This window comes from Tarenaya hassleriana, unplaced genomic scaffold (assembly GCF_000463585.1).
Source record: "Tarenaya hassleriana unplaced genomic scaffold, ASM46358v1 Cleome33, whole genome shotgun sequence".
NCBI classification, from domain to species: domain Eukaryota; kingdom Viridiplantae; phylum Streptophyta; class Magnoliopsida; order Brassicales; family Cleomaceae; genus Tarenaya; species Tarenaya hassleriana.
Genome location: NW_010966459.1, coordinates 431106 through 442985, shown reverse-complemented (window position 1 = coordinate 442985; position 11880 = coordinate 431106). Strand labels below are relative to the sequence as shown.

The following is an 11880-nucleotide window of genomic DNA, read 5'->3' as shown; positions in this document are numbered from 1 at the left end:
TCTTGAAGTAGGTCATTAGTAGTTGTGAAGCTGGTCCAAGATGGAATATTCACACGGTTGACGTGGCATCTTATTGTCCTTTACCATTTAATCTGCACTTTTTAATTTTGAGTAGCCCATGGGGCGTCTGTTGATGAAACTAGATATGAATAAACTTCAAAATTTTATAAAACAACAACAACAAATTGGCGTATTGAGAAGTTTCGGTCTGAATTATATGTTTATCGTCATCCATTGTTGTCTAAATTAGGACATAATCTTTTTCATAACAAAAGTTAATATTCAAATGCCTCCATACTAAAGTTTTTGTTTTTATTTTTTGTAATTTATTTCACTTCGTTTCTTTTCCTCTCTTTTTTTTTTTTACACAAAAGCTGCAACAAATAGTTAAAAGTGGCGTGAAGAATATGGAACCTGATTCAAAGCCAAAAGGAAACCCCATCAAATTATGCTTTCACCCTAAGATTGCAGGCCATGATGTTTATCAACAGCCCAAAATAAAAAGTTCTTTAAGATTACGAATCTATCAAAATTTCAGTTAAAACCAATGTTTCATATTTTTTTAGACATTATATTATACATCTTCATCTGGAAAGGAATGCAGAAGAAATTGAGAAGAGGATGAGCATTCCCCCTTTGGTTTTAGCTGTCGCGTTCTTCATCTGGTCCTTTTGCACTCTGTTTCAGTTCTGAATGTTTGGTGGATGTATCATGTACTAAATCCGTATAATGGGTGATCTCAAGAGTGTAATAAAGGATTGAAATAAAAGGATCCATCTTTTGTTTCTACTATTTTGATGCAAATGCAGACACTGTATGGTGAAGAAGAGTTTGACCGTAACTAATAAACGCTGCTTTGACTCGCATCGGTCATCAACAACACGAAACATCGCAACAAAGAGAATAAACCATTCACACGCAATGGCAGTGGTCAACCACCCATAGCTTTTCACCGACCAGCTTGTCGCTTTGTCCAAAACAGAACACTGACATGAAAATGAAAGTATAAACCTTTGGAGTCTAGAAAAGGTTGCGACTTTCTCAAGCTAATCGCAGAACAAAACCCTTCTGGAATTTTTCCAAGAGGAAGAAAACGAATGTCTTAACTTAATGTCCAAAACTTCAGAAGAACCCTCAGCCCAGAGAGAGATTTTATTGGAGAAAAAAGAAAGCCCATATCGAAGTTCTCGTTCTCTTCAAATCCAAACAACAAGATTCTCAAAGGAGGCACCAACCGGTTATGCAGCTGCCGGGCTTTTATCGTTCTTCACGACATTCTCTGGCGGCGCAAGTTCTGTCGGCGTTGAATCATATTCCCCATCAGGATGAGCAAACTTCTTGTTCACAACTTTCATGAACTCAACCTCCTCATATTTCTTTGCAAATTCTGCGGCGTGAACCTGTGCTAAGTTGGAGTAATCAAGAGCCGAGCGGGAGATTAACGCCGTCTCTTCTTCTGTCAGCTTCCTTAGAAACCTAGCCGGGTTTCCTCCCCAAACCTGCGGTCGGAATCAGGAGAAAACGAGATCAAAACACCATAATTTCCGCAGGATTGTAAGCAACCAAAGGGTCATCAGAGAGGAGAAAAGGAACCTCGCCGGAGGGAATTCTGGTGTTCTGCCTGACAAGAGCTCCAGAAGCAACCATGGCATGCTTTTCAACATAAGCTCCGTCTAACAGGGTCGCACTCGTACCGATAAAGGCCTCGTCCTCGATGGTGCAGCCATGCAAGACGGCACCATGACCTGTTCCAGTTGACATGTTTATCCATTATTGCTCCCGTCACAGTTAATTATTATCGGATAAAAAAGGATGTTTATAATTGTACCGATGGTGACATTGTCTCCGATAATGGTAGGCAAGACCTTCCCAGTTAAGTTGGATTTGGCAACGTGAACAAGAGAATTATCCTGGATATTGGTCCCGGCTCCCACAGAAATGCTATTAGCATCGCCTGCACATCAACATGGTAAAATCATGAACTTGTTTTGGACAAAAGAGTGGGTGTGTTTGAATTGTCAATGTCAGATTTTGCCTTACAGGCTTACCCCTCAAGACGCAGCCATACCAAATGGAAGAACCATGTCCCACCCGAACATCGCCGATGACAGACGCACTTGGAGCCACAAAGGCATCCTTATCCACACTAGGTGCCTTGTCGAAAACATTCATGAGCGTCCGGTGTCTCGATACTGGAAAACCAAGCTCGAGAATCAGTTAAAAGGGGTTGACCATGGAATATCAGGCAAAAGTTTCAGAAGAAACGGCTAACTTAAGAAGACAAGACACTGAACTTCTGACTGTTAACTATTCGATTCAGGCCACCATCATACTGGAGATTCAACTAGAGTAACCCATCTAACGACAGACACCAACAAAGGGGGACTGAATCTCCCCAACGATTCTTCTAAAGCAGAGAATGCATATTTGATTTCTTGGATAAACAAGACAAAGATGAAATGTTTTCACATCGGAATACCTAGTAATGGCTCAAATCGCAAGTCATGATCCGTCTCTTAGGAAATAAAAGCTGAGAATCCCACATTTGATTTTCTGTTCCAAGACGTCCTATCATAATTCCATACGCGATCCAAACAGAACTAGAGACCCAGATCCTAACCAGAAAAACACCTCGTATCGCCGAAATTCGATCCCACGCGATCGAATTTTCTAGAGAAATAGTCATAAATTTGGAGGCTTTTTGAACTGGAAACCTAAGACCCATCAATGAGAAACCGAGAAACAACACAAAAATCTCTCATTTCCTAGGACTTGACTGGAACCATGAACAACAAAAGACGATGCACAGGGAAATGAGAGGATACATACGCTCTTCTCGGAAGTAGTAATTTCCTTGAAGGCGACAACCGAGCCGATCAAGTGCTTGTCCAGTTTCCCGGATCCAGAATCCGACGTTATAGAATGCTTTCCCCAGTGTCCCCATCTTCTTCTTCGTAGTCGGATTGTATCAGGGAGACTGATTTGATTCAGCAACGGAACCGAAATCGCGTTTCCGCCGCAACGAGGGGAAAAGAAGAAAGACTATCAATCAGTCAATCTAACCCGGGTGGAATTGCAAAAATGACTTTAAATGTCATTTTTATTTCATGGGATGATCTCCCTTGTTTTTTAAAAAAAACTAACATCATCTCATAACTTTATAATTGTATCCTTCCAAAAATACCCTTCCTTTTTTTATTTAATATTTTAATTTTAAAAAATATTTCAACTCTCTCTCTCCTCTTCCACCTCTCTCTCCATTCGCATATGTGGAACAAACTACAGTCTCTCTTCTTGCCCATTCTATAATCTTCCAACGCTCTTTACTTCCAATCTATTTTTCAGCTAATTTATTGTGAAAAGACAATATTAAGTTTGAGCATTTCATCGATTAAATACAAATCTAAATAATAGGACTCTTCTTGTTTCTAAAATACGTTATTAAATTTGTTGTGAAAAACAATATTAAGTTTGGGCATTTCATCAGCAATACCATGATTCAAGTTATTCTAACTGATCGAAATCGTTAAATATGTGAAATTCATCCAAATGAAAGAATTTGGAAAACTGGTCATACATATGTGTCAGAATGGTCAAATTGGTCGTACTTCTAACTGGTCATACTTGTCAAATTGGTCAAAATGATTATTCTCACAAAATTGGTAACGCTGGTCATACTCATCAAAGTGGTCAAACTGATCATACTCATTAAATTTATTATATGATATGATTATTACTATGTTAACATTTTTAAAACGATGAATTATGCAATTTTAAACAAGTCTGACCGTCTGACCAAGGTATGACCGTCTGACCAAGGTATGACCGTATGACCATTTGATCGTCTGACCATTTGGGTACGAAAAAAATGCCTAAATTACATTTAAACGATTCAAAAAGGTGTATAGGGGTTATAAGAATATTATTACATCATTTTGGATACCTAATTTCACGTGGAAAAAAAATCTCCCAAGACGAGTCAATTGTATCAAATGTGTTATACAAACACTACTAGTACTTTAGGTCTTCTTTGGAATGAGTTACATTGTCAAACAAAAAATGTGGTCAATCCATATTGCTACAACATATTTGAACCTGAAAAATTTGTAATATGATATGATTATTATTATGTTAATACTTTTAAAACGATGAATTAAGCAATTTCGAACAAGTCTGACCATCTGACCAAGGTATGACCGTCTGATCGTATGACCGTCTGACCATTTGGATACGAAAAAGAAATGTCTAAATTAAATTTAAACGATTTGAAAAGTTGTATAGGGGTCATAAAAATACTACTGCATCGTTTTGGAGTTCTAATTTCATGTGTAAAAAAATATCTTCGAACATAAGTCAATTGTATCTAATGTATTACACAAACACTACTAGTACTTTAGGTATTCTTTGGGAGGAGTTACATTGTCAAACAAAAAATGTGGTCAATTCATATTGTTACGACAAATTTGAACCTGAAAAATTTATGATATGATATGATTATTATTATGTTAATACTTTTAAAACGATGAATTATGCAATTTCAAACAAGTCTGACCGTCTGACCAATGTATGACCGTCTGATTGTATGACCGTCTGACCATTTGGGTACGAAAATAAAAGGTCTAAATTAAATTTAAACGATTTGAAAAGTTGTATAGGGTTATAAAAATACTACTGCATCGTTTTGGAGTTCTAATTTCATGTGTAAAAAAATATCTTCCAACATAAGTCAATTGTATCCTATGTATTACACAAACACTACTAGTACTTTAGTTATTCTTTGGAATGAATTCCATTGTCAAACAAAAAATGTTGTCAATCCATATTGTTACGACCGAGTTTGAACTTGAACAATTTGTGATATGATATAATTATCACTATGTTAACACTTTTAAAACGATGAATTATGCAATTTCGAACAAGTCTGACCGTCTGACTATGGTATGACCGTCTGACCGTATGACCGTCTGACCATTTGGGTACGAAAAAGAAAGGTTTAAATTAAATTTAAACGATTTGAAAAGTTGTATAGGGGTTCTAAAAATAACATTGCATCATTTTGGAGTTTTAATTTCATGTGTAAAAAAAAAATCTTCCAACATAAGTCAATTGTATCTAATGTATTATACAAACACTACTAGTACTTTAGGACTTATTTGGAAGGAGTTACATTATTGATGACATCATTGTTCTTGAAACCATGAGCAAAATCGGATCGGTTTGACCGGTGTGGTATTTCGGTAGCCAAAATTTCTCTCAGGATTTTCATCAAACACTTTCCATACATTCTCAAAATCTTCAACTTTGGTGTGCCATATCTCGTTATAAAGGAAAAATTTGACGAGTGTAAGCTTAAATGATATTGTTCCTTCGAATCGAATCGAAATGAAACCCTAGTAAGCTAAAATTCTATATATGAAGAACATGTTTGATCAACACTTTTAAATTCGTAAATTCATCATTTTTGAAAAAGTATGACTAGTATGACCAGTATAACCTTATGACCAGACTGATGATATGATCGGTATGACCAAAGGTTGACCGTCTGATTGTCTCACTAAAGTATCATCGGTTTGACCAAAGTTTGACCGTCTGACCGATTTGTTATATGAGATTATTATTATACCATATTAACACTTTTTAAAAATGATAAATTCATCAATTTTCAATAAGTTTGACTGTCTGACCAAATTCTGATTGTATGACCAATGTCTGACCGTCTTATCAAAGTGTGACCGGTATGACTATTTTTCACACGAAAAGTAAAGGTCTAAATTAACTTTAAACGATTCAAAAAGTTGTATAAGAGTTATAAGAATATATTTTTTATCGTTTTGGTGATCTAATTCCATGTATAAAAAAAATCTCTTAACATAAGTTATCTTCACCCAAAGTGTGACCGGCTAACCAAATTGTGACCTCTGACCAAAATCTGATCGGTATGACCAAAGTCTGACCGATATGACTAGTATGACGTGTTAAGAGCTAAATTTTCTCTGAGGATTTTTATCGAACACTTTCCATGCATTCTCAAATTCTTCAACTTTGGAACGTCGGATCTTGTCATAGTAGAGAAATATGTCGAGTGTAAGACAAAAATTAAGAAATTTTTTGTTAGAATCGCCAAGAAATATCTTTGGAGAGAAAAAGAAAAAAAAATTTGCGATTTGAATTTTTAGAAAAAGTGAGAGAAGAAATTTTCGAAGTTTTTTTCACTATATAGAAGGTTGCCACATATTCAATTTTTTAAGGGTAAACTAGTCTTTTCGTTGTTTTAGTTTTTTTTTAAAACCCTAAACCTAGAAGGTCATCCCTTGAAGTAAGAAACGACATTTGGGGTTATTTCTGCAATTTTTCCATCTAACCCGGAACACTCGACATTGGTTTTTGTTCTCAAACTCGGTTCGAACCGGTCCGGTTTGGCTAAACATTGCCCTTAACCGCTCAACATCTTCGTGCACGATTGAAACGTTGGCTTTCGTTCACGAATTTAAATCTAAGCTAAAACCCGCATTGAATACCATCAGAGAGGGTGACAGCATTGGTTGGTTTTGGTCGCGTCAAGCTCGTCTTAAACTCGAACTTGTCATAAATTATGAAGAGAAAGATGGTCTCAGAAAGGAAAAACACTCTATGGATTGAGAAAGAAAACTGAAACATTCCAGTTCATGACACAACAAAAATCTATGAAGTAGATAAGGTTCAACTGATGCTGAGAAGTTGTGTTGCAGTCCAAGACTGATCTGGATCTATCTTCACATCCCCAATCTGAGCAATGACATATGAAATTGTCAGAAGAAATTTTGGGGGTAAAAAATTCTTGAAAGAGAAGGGCTAAGAGCCATATGATATGGCATACAAATACCTTTGCATTTTCAACGCAGACAAAGTCTCTGTAACAAGCCTCCATCTGCAAATGAGGGTTCCACAAGACAGCATCTGACCAACTGCATTTTTTGTTCCATATAGAAATGTCAAACCCAAGAGTTTTCTTTTTCAGATTAGACCCAAACCAAAAAAAAAAGCATATGAAGGCTCCCCAATGCACATACTTTGTGTTCCTGATGGTTATTTTGTCACCCAGCCCGTTATCGAGCTGCAATTCATTAGGGGCATCAAGGTAGATGCAATCCACAAACCCAGGGAAAGTGACTTCGTCCCTGTGATGATGTTAATACCAAGAGAGTTATAAAACCAGTTTGATCTGAATTCTCATACCATCATGGTTCTTGCTTAAAAGGGCTGTTGCTGAATTCTCATTTAAATCCGCCAAATCGACAAGAAACAAGAAATGAACCGAACCTCTCTTCTTTACCCTCCTTCGGGTTCGCAGGATCAGGATCTTTATTCAGAGTTTTACAGCCCTTCAGACCTCTCACAGATGCCCCTGAGGCAGAAGCCTGTGGAATACAACATTAGAAGACAGAGTCCAACTCATGGATTCATTTTGGCAAGCCAGTAACTGTCACAGGTCAAGCCAAAATGCATCAGCTCAACAGCTGATTGGCTCTAACGTACTAAATTTTATAGCGATAACTAAAATCGTGACCCTACACGGAAGTAAGTATGCAAGGCAGTGGTGAAAGAGAAGGGCTTGTTGTCTGTGTTTGTTATTTTCAGCTCAGTAGAAAGGCTGTTTGTACCAACAACGACCTGAAAGCAGCCGAATTAGCTGTTAGAGATGACATCTGAACTTCGTGACAAGCACGGTACATGGAGAGGTATGGCGTCGGTCCAAATTCATTAGTTAGTCAGATATCAACCAAGAACCTTGTATAGAGCCTTGAAACCAAAATCCCACATGCCTCTACTGTAAGGACCATCCTGAAGCTCCAGAGTTACAGTAGCATTGTCTTCCGCACTTTCAGAATCAACAACGGACCACTCCATGTTCCTTGCAAAGCCATGCTGTTCATTGTAAAGGCTTCCATATCAGGAGATTAGAAGATCTAAAACAATGCATAACCATGGAAAGAAGAAGAAAAAACTATGTATAATATCATCGGAGTCATTTTAAGAACTACAACGCACCAAAAGAGTGTCATTGATAATCGTAAATTTGCGAGTTGACATGAAAGAGGAACAGCGGTGAAAGTGTCATACCTGTTGCATTTTTCCTGGTCCAAACTGTGGAAAGCAATGGGGAATGCCTCCGCTGTCCCGATAACAAGAAACGGTACAAGGGAAAACCATATTAACGATTTCTGAACGATGAAAGGCTGTAATGTGACAGAGAAACACGATCTTTGATTTCCTGGGCACCAAATTCCAGCCCATATTTCTAGTTTTTCCCACTTTTGCTCCAACCATAAACCACAATCCTCACACGAAATAATATCATCAGGTAAATGAGAAAAACTCAGGATCAAGCTAAGAGAAGTCATCACCTTATGGGCTTTTTCTTGTCGAACACAGCATCTGGTCGGACGAAAAGAAGATCCCTCCCACCAGCAACTTTCCAGGATGTAATGCAGCCTCCAAATAGATATATCTCAGCCTCACTGCACCAACCAATATCAAGATTCCATCAATCTCCTTGATTCAACAAATGATCAAACAAAACTCTGCCCTTCGTGAAATCCACACAAAGGACACCATCTGTCAATCTCACCGAGAATTATGAAAATTGACAAGAGGATACTATGAAGAAGACATTAGGACAGAACTGAAACCCGGATTACAAGTTAAACTTGACAATGCGATGCATCAAAATTCGAACGAGAATTCATTATCAGATGTAACAATCGTCAAATAAAAATGCACTACGAGAATACAATGGCGTCACCGTATGACGAATCCAGAAATAACAGCGGAAAATGCGAGAAAAAAGAAGGGCAGTTGCGCAGTTACCTCCCTCGAGGGGAAGTGAGGACGAGCTTCGGCAACTTGCCTTCTCCTTCCGTAACGTTTACTCCCGTTGCGAAAGCCATGCCAGAGTATCTTCTGCAGCAAACCGATTTCGAATTCGACCTTTTTTTTTGTCAGACCGACGAATATAAACACAGACACACGATGTAAATCAGAGAGTTTAAGAGAAAAATCAGATGCCCATATGGGCAATAGTGTTGCATTATAGAATCCGGAAGGAATTACCGGCTAATTCGCAGTTGATTCGGAGAACTAAAGGTGGGAATCGAGCTTGCTATAGAAACGATCGCCATGTTTATCTCTGTGTGCCCACGATTTAAAAAACAAATAAAATTTTGATTTTATAGATAAAATACGGCGAAAGAGACGAATGGAAGGGAGTGGCTCTTCGACTGACGCTCGGGACGGAATCAGAACTTCGTTTTTTTAAGGATTCGGATATTCTATTCTGTTTTATTGAATAGATTGAACTAAGGCAATCTCGGTATGGAGCTAAAATTCACAATCCAACTCACAATATTTTCTCTTACAGGGAGAAAAACCCTGTCATAGTTTCACGGTGTCATGTGATGGATCGGTTCCACAATAATTGCACATGCCACCTTATGTATAAGAGACTCAATTTCTTTCTTTTTTTCATATTATATCTGATTATTATATAGTTTTGTGATGGTTTCGTTTTCTATTTATAATTCTGATATTCACGTTCCGTTATCAAAACTTCCGAATTCGGTTAGATAATGTATTTCAATCTAGAATTCGTAATGTGGTTGTAAGCAACTCCCGCTGAAACTATGTACTTTTAGCATATATACATATATATATCTCACACACGCACACAAAACGACTATAATTAGTTTATTATTCCAACAAGTAAGATTAATATTATAATCAGACCAGACCAGACACCGTTCCAGAAACACAACACCAACGTACGGTCGGAACTTATCCATCCAACAAAAGACAGTCATCAATCGTCCAATTCGAACGTACGTACGTGTCTCGCCGTATAGATGGATCTTTGTCCATTGGCATAGTAGAACGAGTCGCAAATTCCTCCCCAAAAGTTGGATTTTATTTAGGGAGAAAATAACAAAAAGAAGAGACAGAGATGAATTCACTTTTGGTGACTGATGTTCCTCTTCAGCTTGTTATTATGCATCCACACCTTGAAAACCTGTCTCCTCAGATTCACCTGCGAGCAAAACTTATCAACCTCTTCTTCGTCTTTCTTCTGCATCCTCCATCCCAGTCTCTCCGCGAATTCCTTCATCTTCTCCTTCTGTTCTTCGTTGATCTTCGTCCTGAATCTCTTCTTCCTCGACCCCTTTTCCTCTCCCGACCTCCTCTGATACACATTGTTCATGTCCTCCGTTGAATACGATCTCCGCGGTATCTCAGCCGTCCGGTGCACTGCATGAGGCTGTAGCAGTCTGTACGACCCACTACAGTACAACGTAGGAGTCATCACGTGTTTGCTCGTTGTATGGGCGTACATGTACGGCGCCGGCGAATCCTGGCCGTCGATGTCTCTCCTGTGGAAGCTCCGGTGGCATCCGCACGCGGCGCATTTTAGCGCCTCCGGCGTTTCCTCTTCCCCGCTGGGCATGAACTCGCAGCAGCCGTCCACCACGTGGCCGCCGGTGGCCGCCGCGTGGTTCTTCTGGCATCCCCGGTACCTCACCGTGGTCTCGCCACGTGCCCTCCTTCTCTGATTTGTTCGGTTGGCGACTGAAACCGCCGGCGGAGACGGCGGAGTGGGTGGAGAGGTGGAAACCGGGTCCGGATCCGGGTCGGGCTCGGCTTCCGGATCTGGGTAAGGGTCTCTTCTCAGGACGGTCTGAGGTCTGACGATCGTGTGTTGGGGGTGGTGATCTAGGGTTTTTGACGGGATTGTGCTGAAAAATGTTGCATTAGCTTTACCTTCAAGCTCCATCGTAAAGCTGACCGAAAGAACACAACTTGATGAAAACTTGGTAGGAAGAAACAAAAAAGGTCTCTCCTTTTTTTTATTGAAACATCTCTGTGTTGTTAATCAATACCCACAAATCCATTAATTCCCCCCATGCTGATAATCAAATACCAGAACGAAAACAGAAGTGATGACTTTACCTTGATGTTTCAAAAAACCCTCCTTGTTTCAGAAGGGAGAGCAAGCTGGAATTGCTGAAGCAGAGAGAGAAAGATCAGAAAGAGAGGGAGAGTGGCATGTGCGCCTATGTTTCCTGTCGCCCATCAAGTTTTATTTCACGAATCCAACAAAGCTAAGCAACTTGTGGGTTTCTTTGTTTATGTACACGAAATTATGCACAACACCTACCAGAGAGAGAGAGAGAGAGAGAGAGAGATGGTGGAGGAGGTGGTGGTAACTGCTCTTAATTTTCAGACAAGGTCATATGTTTGCTCTCTCACCACCTGCAACCCTGGTCCATCCCCCCATTATTGCCCCTCTCTCTCTCCCCTCTCTCTCTCTCTCGGTTCTTTATTATGTGGTCTGACTAATTGAATCATTCTCTGCAAAACCCTAGCTTAGTCAAACTTGTTAACACAACACTAAATAGTATTTGACATAGGGGGTGGCAAGAGAGTAATTTTGGTAGGCTCAGACAAGCCACCTGTCAGGTCATTTACTACAAGGAAAGCACCACGTCTATCTTCTGCCGATAGCGGGTGATTATGGTCGTTAATCATTTCGCAAATTCGGTCGTCTAATCATTCAAACGTTTTCCATATTGTCGTTATTTATATTTAGGGAGATGACTTGGTCAAAGGAAAAGGGGGTCTGCATGTATAAAACCCAATTCCCAAAACAAACACAGATTGATCTAAATCACCCGCCATCATTAGGGTTAGGGTTAGGGTTTAAGAGGCTTTATTTGATCTTAAAATAATCACTATCTTAACGAGGCAATACGCGTTGAAACCGTTTTTTTTTTTTTTTTTTTTTTTAGTTCTGTTGCTTAATTGGCTTCAGCATTCATAATATCATACAAAGTTATTGTCTCTACGGTAATT

The 11880-nt window shown here is 39.1% G+C and overlaps 3 protein-coding genes across 4 annotated transcripts; all 3 read right to left on the bottom strand.

Annotated features, from left to right (window-relative positions):
• Positions 1-842: 842 nt before the first annotated feature.
• Positions 843-3070, bottom strand: LOC104821297 (gamma carbonic anhydrase 3, mitochondrial). The gene is made up of 5 exons (XM_010552117.1): positions 2830-3070; positions 2049-2192; positions 1829-1954; positions 1594-1745; positions 843-1499 (listed from the first exon to the last, which is right to left on the bottom strand). The coding sequence occupies exons 1-5, from the start codon at positions 2942-2944 to the stop codon at positions 1239-1241; spliced, it is 798 nt and encodes a 265-aa protein (XP_010550419.1). The 5' UTR covers positions 2945-3070; the 3' UTR covers positions 843-1238.
• A 3493-nt stretch (positions 3071-6563) lies between these two features.
• LOC104821286 (putative glucose-6-phosphate 1-epimerase) lies at positions 6564-9271 on the bottom strand. 2 transcript variants are annotated; one of them, XM_010552098.2, is made up of 10 exons: positions 9091-9271; positions 8848-8967; positions 8385-8498; positions 8101-8152; positions 7768-7905; positions 7552-7650; positions 7300-7397; positions 7050-7157; positions 6863-6944; positions 6564-6765 (listed from the first exon to the last, which is right to left on the bottom strand). In XM_010552098.2, exons 1-10 carry the CDS (start codon positions 9156-9158, stop codon positions 6700-6702), a joined length of 945 nt encoding a protein of 314 aa, XP_010550400.1. In that variant the 5' UTR covers positions 9159-9271; the 3' UTR covers positions 6564-6699. The 2 variants fall into 2 exon arrangements, with proteins under 2 accessions (XP_010550400.1, XP_010550401.1); XM_010552099.2 differs by having other exon boundaries at positions 8848-8940; positions 9091-9269.
• Positions 9272-9706: 435 nt separating this feature from the next.
• LOC104821287 (zinc-finger homeodomain protein 7-like) lies at positions 9707-11344 on the bottom strand. Its single transcript, XM_010552101.2, has 2 exons — positions 10978-11344; positions 9707-10808 (listed from the first exon to the last, which is right to left on the bottom strand). The coding sequence occupies exon 2, from the start codon at positions 10799-10801 to the stop codon at positions 9983-9985; it is 819 nt and encodes a 272-aa protein (XP_010550403.1). The 5' UTR covers positions 10802-10808; positions 10978-11344; the 3' UTR covers positions 9707-9982.
• Positions 11345-11880: the final 536 nt, after the last annotated feature.